At 47.7% G+C, this 15,044-nt stretch overlaps 1 protein-coding gene across 2 annotated transcripts in view; it reads right to left on the bottom strand.

Moving 5' to 3' along the window:
- RUBCN (rubicon autophagy regulator) overlaps nt 1-15,044 on the bottom strand; it is a 71,657-nt gene that overhangs the window by 6,706 nt on the left and 49,907 nt on the right. Inside the window, exons 13-20 of one of the 2 annotated variants that reach the window (XM_087725039.1) lie at nt 13,355-13,429; nt 12,485-12,545; nt 10,323-10,458; nt 9,165-9,245; nt 4,682-4,827; nt 2,371-2,435; nt 1,330-1,568; nt 370-431 (exon numbers count right to left, since the gene is read on the bottom strand). In XM_087725039.1, coding sequence (XP_087581165.1) covers nt 370-431; nt 1,330-1,568; nt 2,371-2,435; nt 4,682-4,827; nt 9,165-9,245; nt 10,323-10,458; nt 12,485-12,545; nt 13,355-13,429 — 865 coding nt within the window. The remainder of the gene's footprint in view (nt 1-369; nt 432-1,329; nt 1,569-2,370; nt 2,436-4,681; nt 4,828-9,164; nt 9,246-10,322; nt 10,459-12,484; nt 12,546-13,354; nt 13,430-15,044) is intronic. The other variant, XM_087725040.1, reaches the window with a different exon arrangement.

A 15,044-nucleotide genomic window follows, 5' to 3' on the forward strand; every position in this document is an offset into this window, starting at 1 on the left:
CTGGAAACCAGAAGAGAAGCTGGTGATGGCGCACATGGCCACAGAGAGGGCTCTGCGTGCCACCTCTAACACGCGTGCCGGAGGTTCCCCATCACAGCTATAGAGAGATAGCTTGTGATAATATCGTCCAGATACAACTGGATCGTAAATCTGTATGAGGAGATTACAACATTTCCCATTCCCCAACACTCCTGAGTGTGGAATCTGCCTTTCCTCACAGCTTTCTCACGTCTGCGAGAAAACAACCAAGCCACACACTCGGGTCAATTGTGCCATTGGTTGTGGCACCAACTCCCTGCTGTTCACCGCTCGCTCTCGCTCTACGATAACGACGGGACTCTCCGAAAACGTGTTTTTTGGAATCCTTACCCTTTAGCTAGGCGACATGTCTTGAACATGTTCTTCATGTGGTACAGCTGGATTCTTAAAAGCTGGAAGAGACCAAGAAGAGCATGAATTCAGGGTAACAAGAGATGGAAGGGACCTTAGAGGTCTTCTAGTCCAACCCCCTGCCTAGGCAGGAAACCTTATACCGTTTCAGACAAATGGCTATCCAACATCTTCTTAAAGGCTTCCAGTGTTGGGGCATTCACAACTTCTGGAGGCAAATTCTGTTCCACTGGTTAATTGTTCTCACTCTTAGGAAGTTTCTCCTCAGTTCTAAGTTGCTTCTCTCCTGGATTAGTTTCCACCCATTGCTTCTTGTTCTGCCCTCAGATGCTTTGGAGAATAGTTTGACTCTCTTTTCTTTGTGGCAACCCCTGAGATATTGGAAGACTGCTATCATGTCTCCTCTAGCGCTTCTTTTCATTAAACTAGACATACAATACAATAGCAGAGTTGGAAGGGATCTCGGAGGTCTTCTAGTCCAACCCCCCGCCTAGGCAGGAAACCTTATACCATTCCAGGCAAATGGCTCTCCAATCTCTTCTTAAAAACCTCCAGTGTTGGGGCATTCACAACTTCTGGAGGCAACTTCTGTTCCACTGTTAATTGTTCTCACTCTTAGGAAGTTTCTCTCAATTCTAAGTTGCTTCTCTCCTGGATTAGTTTCCACCCATTGCTTCTTGTTCTACCCTCAGGTGCCTTGGAGAATAGCTTGACTCCCTCTTTTTTGGGGCAGCCCCTGAGATATTCCTCCCCACTCCTGGGGGAAGGATACTGCAAAATCTCCATTCCCTCCCCACTCCAGGGGAAGGATACTGCAACCAGCCAGAAGTGATATTTTCCGGTTCTCCGAACTACTCAAAATTTCTGCTACCGATTCTCCAGAACCTGTCAGAACCTACTGAATTTCACCCCTGCGCCAAGCCCCACATGCCTGCTTACCCTGACTTGGTTGAGAGGCTTGACCTTCCGGTAGAGGGCCGAGTTAACGTCTTGCATGTTGAAGAGGGGATCGTTCCAGATCTTGTGCAGCAAGTCCTTGGAGAAATTGCTGACGTAGTATTTGCCGAAGTCCCACCTGCGAAGGATGCGGCTGGGAATGACCATCTGGGCGTTCTCGTGGCAGCACTGGCAGAAGTATTTGCCCAGGTACTCGCAGTAGCGCATCCGCTTGATGTAATCTGGCAGCCCGTCCGACGAAGGGAGAGAGAGAAAGGGAATTTAAGAGAGCAGCGATTTGTAGGCGGAGCGTTTCGACTCCGGTAAGCGTTGGGGGCTGAGGATCAACCTCAGAATGTTCTAGAATCAAGGTAGACTTTGACGAAAGCTCTGTGTCAACCCGTAAAGCATCCTGCCCTGCTCTATTTTATAAAATGTTAAAAGGTTACTTTTGTATTCTTTTGCAATGTTAAGCCATTATATTCTTGCCTACAATGTGTAATCGGTTACTGTGCTTTTGCTAACCACAAACTGTGTTCAGTAAACAGGCACAAGATAACCTTTGTTATTCCAAGCCTACATACAAGTTAGATAGGAAGCCATCTGCTCAGACGAAAGGCACCAGAAAGAGATAGGGGCCCCTCAAGAAATGGTCAAGTTGACCCTCTAGGGCAGGGGTGTCCAGGTGTGGACACCCCTGCTTTAAGGTATGGGATGACAAAATAAATGACATAAATAAATGAGGAGGAGGAGGAGAGTTTCTTAGGAGTAGAATGTATAAAAAGTATTGTTTGGATGCTACTCTTTGCTCGATCCCTTTGGGAGGAAACTTGACCGCCTTTGCAAACGCTCTTTAATGTTCTGTAAATAAACCTGTTTTCAATTTTGAACCAGGCCTGTCTCTGTGTTGTGAGGATTTAATAATTGGGTTTTTAATCTCACAACCACAATGCCGATCGGGGCCTCCCAGAAATCCAATTGGACACCCCTGCTCTAGGCCAATGTTGGGCCTTCAGAACTCATCCAAGTCAAGGAAGGACTCACCGAAATCGGTCCGGATCCCACAGCCAGCACAGCGGTAGTTCTGCTTGGCCACTGCTGCCTTCCTCCTGGAGAAAGAGACACACAGGACGTTAAAAGAGACGAAAGCTCAAGTTCCCAACTCACTTCTCAGCCTGGAAGAGGTGAGGCACGAGGGGAGACCTCAGCAATCGACGTGGTTAGCAGGAGGGGTCAAGGTTTGAGGCATCAGCTGAGAGAGGAAGTAGCTGCGAGCAAACGAAATCCCTTGAGTGCTGTTGGCACTTAGATAACTCTTAGTAGGCGCCGACCGTTAGTTGAGAAGATTCCTGTGAGTAGGCTTTTAGCAATAAATCAATTGAATTAAAACTTTCCTTGTGGACCTCGTCTTTCACACCTGATGAGATGAGAGGGGGAGGGAGAATCAGAGAAAGGAGATGTGTAGGAAAAGGACTGGCAAAAACCTGAGGGCGGAGTCAAGAGAGGAATCGGCCTAGAATCCCTACGTAGCCACAAGCAGACTTAGTCCAACTTCCCTGAGGGCGGAGTCAAGAGAGGAATCCGCCTAGAATCCCTACGTAGCCACAAGCAGACCTAGTCCAACTTCCTTGAGGGTGGAGTCAAGAGAGGAATCGGCCTAGAATCCCTACGTAGCAACAAGCAGACCTAGTCCAACTTCCTTGAGGGTGGAGTCAAGAGAGGAATCAGCCTAGAATCCCTACGTAGCCACAAGCAGACTCAGTCCAACTTCCCAGAGGAATGAGTCAAGAGAGGAATCGGCATAGAATCCCTATGTAGCCACAAGCAGACTGAGTCCAACTTCCCCAAGGGCAGAGTCAAGAGAGGAATCAGCCTAGAATCCCTACGTAGCCACAAGCAGACTCAGTCCAACTTCCCTGAGGGCGGAGTCAAGAGAGGAATCAGCCTAGAATCCCTACGTAGCCACAAGCAGACTCAGTCCAACTTCCCTGAGGGCGGAGTCAAGAGAGGAATCAGCCTAGAATCCCTACGTAGCCACAAGCAGACTCAGTCCAACTTCCCTGAGGGCGGAGTCAAGAGAGGAATCAGCCTAGAATCCCTACGTAGCCACAAGCAGACCTAGTCCAACTTCCCAGAGGGCGGAGTCAAGAGAGGAATCGGCCTAGAATCCCTACGTAGCCACAAGCAGACCTAGTCCAACTTCCTTGAGGGTGGAGTCAAGAGAGGAATCGGCCTAGAATCTCTAAATAGCCACAAGCAGACCTAGTCCAACTTCCCCGAGGGCGGAGTCAAGAGAGGAATCGGCCTAGAATCTCTAAATAGCCACAAGCAGACCTAGTCCAACTTCTCCAAGGGCGGAGTCAAGAGAAGAATCAGCCTAGAATCTCTAAATAGCCACAAGCAGACTCAGTCCAACTTCCCAAAGGAGTCAAGAGAGGAATCGGCCTGGAATCCCTACGTAGCCACAAGCAGACCAAGTTCAACATCCCTTGAATTTCATGGCCCCTTATCTAACACCAAGGCAGAGCTGACCGTCAGTTGGTAAGATTCCTGCATGCAGGCCGTTCAGCAATAAATCACTGTAATTGAACCTTCACATGGGACCTGGCCTTTCGCACCTGATACCTTTCAGGTAAGTTGTAACTTTGACCTATCACTAAGTGAACTAAGTCATTTCTTCTGGCTACGTAGGGATTCTAGGCTGATTCCTCTCTTGACCTCTCTACTTATAGTCTACATAAAGAGGAAACTTTAAGACCCACTATTTTAACCATGAGGGAAAGCAGTGGCTCAGTGGCTAAGACGCTGAGCTTGTTGATCAGGAAGGTCGGCAATTCGGCGGTTCGAATCCCTAGCGCCGCGTAACAGAGTGAGCTCCTGTTACTTGTCCCAGCTTCTGCCAACCTAGCAGTTCGAAAACATGCAAAAAAATGCAAGTAGAAAAATAGGAACCAGTTTTGGTGGGAAGGGAACAGTGTTCTATGTGCCTTCGGCGTTTAGTCATGCCGGCCACATAACCACGGAGACGTCTTCGGATACCGCTGGCTCTTCGGCCTTGAAACAGAGATGAGCACCGCCCCCTAGAGTTGGGATCGACTAGCACATATGTGTGAGGAGAACCTTTATCTTATTTTAGCTATTCCAGGTTTCATTAGAAATACCTGGAGAACTGGGTGGACACGGGAATAAAACAACTTCTTAAATTGGTTCAATTCTTCATTTCCCAGAAATTTCTTCCCATTTTCTTTTGCTTTAAGCAGAACTTCATCAGGACACCAATGAGCTTCTTGGGGTGACACACAAACACACACACACACAACACAAAACATCACAAACGGCAAGCAGCCCTCCTTACGTTGGTGCTGGATGGATATTGAAGATGATCTGCGGGCGTGGGGGGGCCCACTCCAAGTTCCCCCGCACCCGGATGCGGAGCTTGTAAATATCGGCGTGTTCCCCGTCGTCCGGAGATATGGGTACCGAATCGGGAATTGGCAGCAGCTGTAAAAAAGGAAGGAAATTCAATGTACACAACGAACAACCAGCACTGTTTCGTTTGGTGGTGGTCTTCTTTTAATGAAAAGGAAGGGTAGGGGGGGTGACATGAGAGCAGTGTTCCACTATTTTGAGGGCCCCCCCAAAGAAGCGGGAAGTCAACCCAATCCAAGCACCAGAAGGCAGGAGAAGGAACAACGGAAGGAAACGAATCAAGGAGAGAAGCAACTTAAGAATTTAGGACAAATTTCCTGACAGTGAGAACAATTAATTCAGGAGTGCCAAACTCAAGGCCAGTGGCTTGGATTCAGCTGGCGGGGTGCTTAGATTTGACCCATGGAGGTACTCCAGAAACAGCAAAGGACTGGAGCTTGGGAGAGCCATGCGCAGAGAGCCATGCGCGGAGCCACCAGGGCTCCGTTTTCAGCCACAATGGCCTCCGGCAGCCCTCTACCAGCGAAAACGGAGTTCGAGGGAGTTCGTGTCTACGGGGCTGCGAGATCTGTTTCCGCTGGCAGAGGGCTAGCAAAACAACCTAAAAAAACAAAACAAAAGGAAAAATGTTTTCCCTTTAGCATTTGAGCATGCAGGAAGGGACAGGAAAGGAGAAAGGGAAAGAGACAAAGAAAAAGGAGAGATGGGAAGAGAGCAAGGAAGGAAAAAGGAGGGAAGGAAGACGAAAGGAGATTGAAGAGGGGAAGAAAAAGGAAAAGGAAGGAAGGGAAAGAGGAAAGAAAGAAAAAGAAGGAAAGATGAAAAGAGAGCAAGGAAGAAAAAAGAAAGAAAAAAGGGAACAAGAAAAAATGAAGAGAGGAAGAGGGAGGGAAGGAAGGAAGGTTATAAATGAGAGCGAGTGATGGGAATGTGTAAGTAGACAACTTAATATTATTAATTTTGAATGTAATCTAAATAATGTAAGGAATTCGAAATGTTAATGATTGGGGAAGGGCAATTTGCGAGATATTTTTAGAACAAACACATAGGATAAACAACTTGAAAAACTGTAAAAATGTAGAAATACAGGGTGTATAGTGATGTTAACTATGTGTAAAAATTGTGTAAGAAATGATAAAGAACTATGTAAAGAGAACAATATGGTTGAAGTGAGAATAGCAAAGATATTGTGATAAATGATTAGTGTGTTAAGATGAATTAGAATACAATAGCAGAGTTGGAAGGGACCTTGGAGGTCTTCTAGTCCAACCCTCTCCCTAGGCAGGAAACCCTATACCGTTCCAGACAAATGGCTATCCAACATCTTCTTAAAGACTTCCAGTGTTGGGGCATTCACAACTTCTGGAGGCAACTTCTATTCCACTGATTAATTGTTCTAACTGTCAGGCAATTTCTCCTTAGTTCTAAGTTGCTTCTCTCCTGGATTAGTTTCCACCCATTGCTTCTTGTCCTGCCCTCGGGTGCTTTGGAGAATAGCTTGACTCCCTCTTCTTTGTGGCAACCCCTGAGATATTAAAAGTAATTAGTTGAAGACCCCAAAAAAGGTGTTTAGCAATGATATGTAAGACTAAATGAATTGATGGGAAAAGACAAAGGATTATATAAAAGAGATGAATATTGATAAAAGTGGGAAGATTAGAATATATTGAAACTATGATTATAAACGTGATGTATAAGATGTGACTCGCTCAACATTCTGTCCCATAAAGTATGTTATGTTGGAAAAAAAGAAAAAAATTGCAATAAAACTAGTTTAAAGTAATAATAATGAGAGTGAGGGGAGGGTCTGAGGGAAATCCTCCCTTTGCACTTGGCCATGACAGGTGCCCCCCGACATGAGTGACATCGAGTTGGCTATGCCCATGTAGTACCCTATGTGGTGGTCGTGCCAAAAAGCAAAATAATATTGGCGGACAATTCAAAGGTGGCTGATAGAGATAACGGAAGAGGAAATAGAATTCAAACAAGAACTATTTCTTTGGGGAATCATAAACATAACAAGGGAGAAATCTACTTAATAATACATATTATCATGGCAGCAAGAATGATCTTTGCCCAAAACTGGAAAAACAGGGAAATTCCACAAGAGGAAGTAATTAGGAAAATTCTGACTTGTGCTGAAATGGATACATTGATGTTGGAATTGAAGAATAAAGACGAATCAGAATATTTATAAGATCTGGGATAAATTTTATCGAGGATTGGAACAAAAAAGGAAAGACACCCCACCCCCCACAAAATAAGCAACGACTAAAATTTATAGAATGGAGATTAAAATTATCTATGAAACCAGTGAAGATGTGGTTGGAAATACGATATTTTTATATTTGCAAATACTGAACAGGCCAATTTTAAATAAGCCTGGTGGTCATAATGTATAACTTTATATCTTAGTATATATGGCAAAGACTTTGCCAGGATGGTTACACCGTGTCCAATGTTTTAATTTGTGTTCAATAAAAAAAACTTTTTTAAAAAAAGGGCCTCGTTCCAGTGGGGCTGCATCACGGCCTGGAACTGGCTGACCATCTCAGCCCGCTGAGCCTCCAGGCGCCGGCACCTGGCCTTGCGCTCCCGCAGGTCTTCCCTCTGCTTGGAAAGCCCATGTTCCTAGTCCTCAGTGAGGTGCTTCCGCTGAGCCTCCTCCTCGGTCAGATCCAATTTGAACTGAGCTGTTTTGCCAACTCTTTCTCCCGGTGGCTGCTCAGCTCCAGCAACTGCTTCCTGTTGGGGTCCTAAGAAGCCCGGGCGGGCAGGCGAGGAGGGGCTGGGAAGGGAGGGGCGAGTAGAGGCTGGCGAGGTGCCCCTCAACGTGAGCGACATTGAGTTGGTCATGCCCACCCAGTCACATGCCCACCTGGCCACGCCCATCCAGTCACATGACCACCTTGCCACACCCACCCAGCCAGTCATTAGGCAGATCGTATTAGTGGTCCGCGGGATTTCAAATTAGGAATTTAGTGGTCCCTGAGGTCTGAAAGGTTTGGGGACCCCTGCAATAAACAGTAAGATTTTCGGAAATGGGATGAAGCTGGAGTTCTATTTTGGATTCTCCAGGGGGGGTGTTGACAGGAGCATCGTGGGTGGGTGGGTGGGTGGGAAGCAGAAACACAGAAACTACTGGTTGCAGCTACGACTTATTTGCAAAGCCGACGCAGGAGTGAATCGGGAAGAGGTTGAGTTAAAAGAGGAGAGGAAAGCCGAAGGGATCCTGGCCACGTGCTGAGGCCACCTAAGATTCCACACCAGCGTTGTTGTTAGTCGTTTTCAAGAGTGTGAAATCTCCCCTCCTTCCCTTTTTAATCACACACAGCAAAATCTTTGGCTCGGCTTTCACGCTTTCAAGGAGTGTAAACAGGGCTGTTTCTTATTTAAAATCCTTTTTTTCTGATATCCTTTTTATGACTGCAGCATTTTGGGGGGGGGGGGAGGTGTGTCTTATACTCCAAAAAATACGGTATCTTGCCCTGTCAGTATTGGCGGGAATGCTCTTGGCGAGTCCTTAATTAGGCTGCAGATTAATGTGTGATTGTTTGCCTTGAGTTAGTATTTCTTATAGCAATAGCAATAGCAGTTAGACTTATATACCGCTTCATAGGGCTTTCAGCCCTCTCTAAGCGGTTTACAGAGTCAGCATATCGCCCTCACAGTCTGGGTCCTCATTTCACCCACCTCGGAAGGATGGAAGGCTGAGTCAACCTTGAGCCTGGTGAGATTAGAACCGCCGAACTGCAGATAACAGTCAGCTGAAGTGGCCTGCAGTACTGCACCCTAACCACTGCGCCACCTCGGCTCTTCTGCACCCTAACCACTGCGCCACCTCGGCGCCTTAACTGGGGTGCTATTAGTTCTTGTTGATCAGGTATTAATCTCTGCTTCCCTGGGTGTAGATTGCTGGCAAGGAGGTGCGTTTTTGATCGTCCTCTTTGGAACGGCGTGTAAACATTGCTTATCTCTATGGGCCTGTGGATGGTTGATTTCTCCGAGCGCCAGAACTTCCGGGAATTCTCTGGCGTTTTTGGGACTTGCCTTGTCTATTGTCTAATTTGTATCGCTGCAGATAACTCCATTTGACTTTGCTCCTCTGGCTGACCCATCCCGCTACAACACGTTTTCAAATTGTTACCTGAATTCTTACGCGAGAAATGCTAGCCCAAGGATGCAATCTTTACCGCTTATGAAACTCACGAGTGAGGCGATTCAACGGCTGGGGATCCCTTGCAAACAGCCCTGGTTACATGCCTAATTATTGCCTTCAACTGCAACAGAGCTGGCGTCTACACTCCACATCAAACCACACCAGCCCTCCCAACGCATTTTTTGTGTGTGTGTCGTAAAGCCGTTAAGAGCACGCGGACGGTCGGCACCATGCTCCCCTTGGGACCTACCAGCAGCAGCTTTGCGGAAAGGCGTCTTTTCTTATACCACTTGGGGCGCTTAAAAAGCTTTTTAAGAAACTTTATCGGACCCTGAAAACCAACACAAAATATTCTAGAGAAGTTCTCCGAAGATGGGCTCCGGCATGAGTCCGAAAGCTCGGAAGACAAAACCCCTGGTCCCGGTGACCGACCCAAATTGGATCCTGCAACATTATCATCATCGTTTAACGACCCTTGCGGGGTGGAATCTGGGAAGCTGAATAGAACTAGCAGATCGTTTACTGGCCCGATGCCCTTCCTGTTGCCAGGACGGAGTTATATTCAGTAGATATATTCTCAGTGTGTCCAGAGAGAGAAATATCTGCCTCCATCTAGGATCAAACTAACAGCCTCCTGATTTGTGGGACGAGAGTGCCACCTCTAGGCCAGTCTATCAGTCTACCCTGCAACATTATCCCGGGACACATATATATTTGCCTTCATTGGTGATAAAATATCTCAGGGATTCCCCTCTAAATTTTCGTAAGCTAGCGGGGAAGAGAAGCTGTGATTGGAAGATTGCTAGTGGGACGAAGACAAAGGTTGCTCCTGCCCCTGTCCCTCCACAGTTGTGCCTGACTCTAGGGGGCGCTGCTCATCTCCATTCCTTGGCCAAGGGTTAGGCCAACGTTATCCGAAGACCCTTCTGGGTCATGTGGCCAGCATGACTATGCACCAGTGATGGCGAACTTTTTCGGCACTTGGTGCACACGCCCGCAACCCGGAAGAGGAGTTCCAAAGAGGGGGGGATGCGCACGCATGCGCGCACTGGGAAATGAACTTCTGGGTTTCTGGCACGCGCATTCACACTGCCCCCCTAGTCTTCCAGTTACTGGCACACATGCGCTTGTGACAATCAGTGGGCTGGTGCATACAGTGTGTCCACACCGGAAAACATTCCAGCTTCTGGCATTGCCGCATGCAGGAGGCCAGCTGATCGTTGCGTGCACATGCGTGCCACAAACCCAGGAACAGGTGATGCCGCGACATGGCTCCGCATGCCACTTCGGGCATGCACGCCATCACTGGTATACCCCAAAGGCACACAGAAGGCTGTTACTTTCCCACCAAAGTAGGCAAGAGAAGTTAGTCGGAGTAGCAGCTGACTTTCTGCCCGGAGATGCTTACCTTCTGCGGGGCGTCTTGTTCGGGTACCAGCCACTCCAGTTCGGAGGCCGCGGGTAGCTGCATCCCTTCGAACTGCTTGAGCAAGCCCATGGCCACGGCTTCTGCCGAGTTGGAGTTGAGGAAGCTGTGGTAACTCCTGGAGGAAGCGGTCAAGAGGACAAGCCATGTAAAAACCACTGGATGGGATCCGCGCTTGTCAACCGCAGCCACGTTAAGCGGTGGGGACTTCATCTCCCAGAAGCCTCCAGCGATAGGGGTGGAGCTCAACACTCCGAATTCCCCAAACCGGTCAACCTTGACCGTTTAAAGCTGCTGCGTGGACTTCAACCCCCTAGCACATGTGTTGGCAGTGGAGTGCTAAGAATGGAAATGTGCACTAGTTTAAAAAAAGTTATCATGGTTGGAAAAACACTGCCTTGGGCTGCCCCCTGCAGGCAGGATGAGGAACTTACCTTTGTGGAAGAAGCTTTTGAAGGGGTTTGGAATTGGATATTTTCCTTCCTTCCTTCCTTCCTTCCTTCCTTCCTTCCTTCCTTCCTTCCTTCCTTCACCATCCCCTTCCTTCTTTTGTTCCTTTCTTCCTCTCTCCCTCCTTCCCTCTTCCTCCTTCCTTCCTTTCCTGCCTACCTGCCATTCCTGTGTCCTTCCTTTCCTTCCTATCTGCCATTATCCTTCCTTCCTTCCCTCATTTCCATCTTCCTCCTTCCCTTCCTCCCACATTCCCATCTCCTTCTTTCCTTTCCAACCTACAACTCCTGTGTCCTTCTTTTCTTCCTTCCCTTTCCTTCCTGCCTACCATTATCCTTCCTTCCCTCATTTCCATCTTTTTCCTTCTTCCTACCTACCATTCCTGTATCCTTCCTTTCTTCCTTTCCTTCCTATCTGCCATTCCTATGTCCTTCCTTCCCTTTTCCTTCCTACCTACCATTATAGCAATAGCAGTTAGACTTATATTCCGCTTCATAGGGCTTTCAGCCCTCTCTAAGCAGTTTACAGAGTCAGCATATCGCCCCCCCACAGTCTGGGTCCTCATTTCACCCACCTCGGAAGGATGGAAGGCTGAGTTAGCCTTGAGACAGTGAGATTAGAACCGCTGAACTGCAGATAACAGTCAGCTGAAGTGGCCTGCAGTACTGCATCCTAACCACTGCGCCACCTCGGCTCCATCCTTCCTTCCTTTCCTCCCTCATTCCCATCTCCTTCTTTCCTTCCTACCTACCATTCCTGTGTCCTTCCTTTCTTCCTATCTGCCATTCCTGTGTCCTTCCTTCCCTTTTCCTTCCTTCTTCCTTTCCTCCCTCATTCCCATGTCCTTCTTTCCTTCCTTCCTACCATTATCCTTCCTTCCTCCCTCTCATTCCCATCTCCTACCTACCTACCATTATCCCTTCCTCCCTCCCTTCTTCCCTCTCCATTTCCATCTTCCTCCCTGCGTCTCATTCCCATTCTTCCTTCCTGCCTGTCTCCTTCCTGTCCTCCCTTCTCATCTCTTCCCTTCCCTGACTTCTTGCCTTCTCTCCTCCTCTGGAAGGTGCTTCCCATCCCTTACCAACACGAAGCACCCTCTCCCGTGTCTTGGGGTGCCCTGTTGCCCGTGTCTTAAGCTGCTTCTCCTGCGTGGTCCACGCTGAGCTCACCCCATCCCTGAGCATAGAAGCCAATGCTCTTCTCAACCCTGGGGGCTTCTGGGTTACTCCCTACTCCAAGAGATGGATGAACAACTGGAGGCTTTCCAGTGAGTCTCCCCCTCCTTTTAATTAATTAATTTAATCGCCATTTAATTAAGGTGTCCTGAATATGGCTTCCAGCTTCTGCCTCCAGCTGGATTGGATCACGATTCACAGAACTTCTGAAGGCTGGTATTTAACAACCTTCCCCCCCTCCCCAATCTCTAAATTATACACCCGCCAAGAATACAGGTAGTCCTCGACTCACCGCCATTCGCATAGTGACCGTTTTAAGTTACTGTTCTGAACATAGGCTTCACAAGATCACGAAGCAGACTCCTTATCCTGACCAAACCCCCTTTTATGAAGCTCATGTGAATTCCTTTGAATGGTCACTAAGTGAATCGTTGTAAGTCGAGGACTACCTGTGAACTGAACCCAGGTTGGTCTGGGCCGAGGGAGGGAGAACGAAGCATTGGAAGTAGGCATACGTACATGGAACCAGAGGAAAGGAAGGACTTTTTACTCGGGGGCTGGCTCCTCTTGATGTCCGCATCTATGGCGCAACATAATAGAGAGGAAACAAAGGTCAAATTTGAAATGGAATACAGAAAAACAGTTGGAAGGGACCTCGGAGGTCTTCTAGTCTAGCCCACTACTCAAGCAGGGGATCCTATACAAGGGATGGCTAACCTTATTGCCATTGAGTACCAAAAGTACCATATTTTTCAGAGTATAAGATGCACCGGAGTATAAGACCCACCAAGATTTTGAAGAGGCAAATTTTTATTAAAAAAAGGTTTTGCACTCTGCAGACCCCCCAAAAATGGCCCATTTGTTTTTAAAAAGGGGCATAAATAGCCTTTAGGAGGCTGGTAGAGTGCTCCTGAGGGGTGGGGCTCCACAAAAAATGAGCAAAAAATGGCCCGTTTTTTTGTCAAAAAAAAAGGGCATGCATAGTTTTTAGGAGGCATATAGAGTGCTCCTGGGGGTTGGGGGGGGAATTGAGCAAAAAATGGCCTGCTTTTTGCTAATTTCTGCCCTCCCCAGCCCGCAGGAGCTCTCTGAAAGCCTCCTAAAGGCTCTGCATGGTCATTTTGGTGAAGGGGGTGGGGTTGCGAGAGGCAAAAAAAATGCTGTATTCAGTGTATAAGATGCACCCAGATTTTCAGCCTCTTTTTGGGGGAGGAATAGGTGTGTCTTATACTCCGCAAAATACGGTAGTAAAGTATACCTTTTGCTACAATTGGGAGTCGATGGTCTTTCTTGCCTGAAGGACCAAGTCGGGGCAGGTCTGACACTTAATCTATTTGGCCGTACGTGATACGGACCCTTACCAAGGGTTCAGGAAGGGAAAATCGTTACCTGAAAACAAGGAGGCCATCGAGACGGACAGGTCACTGTTCGACATGTGAATCAGGTTGGATCCTTCGCTTCCATCTGCAAGACATGGGGATGACAGAAGAGGGTGTCTCAACAGGAGGATGGAAGGACCAATTGGAATACACTTAGTCCTCGGTTTATGCCCATAAACGAGCCAGCCCATTAGTAAGTCACAACGGTGTAAAGTGAGTTACCACATGACCACTCCCGTTTTTAACCCCCCCTTTTTTTGCAACGGTTGTAAAGAGAACACTGCAGTCGTAAAGCAAACCCACTTTTTGTTAAGGGTCATTTTTGCTGAAAATTGGAAGGGAAAATGGGCAAAAACTCGATGTGAAATGCCACAAGACCATGGGACCCTGCAAACAGCCATAAGTTTAGGCTTTGTTATTAAACTGGGAAAAGATTAAAAGACAGCATTATTTAAAAATCCCAGTCTGGTTATCAACTATTGAGGCATTTTCATATCTAACAACATATAAAAAGGAACAAACAGTTAGATATGGTAAAATATTGAATGCACAGGGTGAACTTAAATCTATGCAAGAACTGGACCAGCAAAGTACAAAGATGAATTGGTTTTCACATGCGCAAATACATTCTAGATATGATAAAGATCTTAAAATGGAAGGTTTCCATGATAAAATGACTGGGTTAGATAAAATTTTGACAGGCACTGATGAAAAGGTGATTCAAAAACTATACGGATATTTATTAGAGGTTAAATCAGAAAAAGAACAAGAATCTATGATTGAGGGGAAATTTTTGGACATGGGATTGATTTAGAGAACTGGCAGAAATTGTGGCATCAAAATTATAAAATGACAATGTCAACAGCGTATAAAGAAAATTTGTATAAGATGTTTTACATCCGCTGAGTCCCGCCCAGCCGCCCTGTTCAGGATAACCCGCTCCCTACTGAACAAAAGGGAGACGGGGGAACCCCTGCAGGGCAGAGCTGAAGAATATGCCCAATTCTTAGCGGACAAAATTGCTCGGTTTCGGTCGGACTTGGACTCCACACCTGCAGTTCCAGCCGAGGCACAGGGGGATCAAGGAGAACAGCTCTGGGTTGAGTTTCAGGACGTTACCCCCGGGGATGTGGACAAGGCCATGAGAGCTGTAAGTTCCTCCACCTGTGTTCTGGATCCGTGTCCCTCATGGCTGGTTGTTAACTGCAGTGAGGTGACACGAGGCTGGATCCAGGCGGTTGTAACCGCCTCCCTTCGGGAGGGGAACTTCCCCGCCGCACTGAAAGCGGCGGTGGTGAGACCCCTCCTGAAGAAACCATCCTTGGATCCAGCTGTCCTCAACAGTCATCGTCCGGTCTCCAACCTTCCCTTCCTGGGGAAGGTTGTTGAGAAGGTGGTGGCCTTCCAGCTCCAACGGTCCTTGGAGGAAGCAAACTATCTAGACCCCTTCCAGTCAGGCTTCAGACCCGGTTACAGCACAGAAACCGCTTTGGTCGCATTGATGGATGATCTTTGGAGAGCCAGAGATGAAGGACATTCCTCCATCCTGGTCCTCCTTGACCTCTCAGCGGCTTTCGATACCATCGACCATGGTATCCTTCTGCGACGACTGCGGGAGGTGGGAGTGGGAGGCACCGTGCTACGGTGGTTCTCCTCCTACCTCTCGGACAGGTCGCAGTCGGTGTTAGTGGGTGGGGAGA

The sequence above is a fragment of the Thamnophis sirtalis genome, unplaced genomic scaffold (assembly GCF_051295495.1).
Source record: "Thamnophis sirtalis isolate CommonGarterSnake01/CBP01778 unplaced genomic scaffold, rThaSir2_p1.2 scaffold_11, whole genome shotgun sequence".
Classification (NCBI taxonomy): domain Eukaryota; kingdom Metazoa; phylum Chordata; class Lepidosauria; order Squamata; family Natricidae; genus Thamnophis; species Thamnophis sirtalis.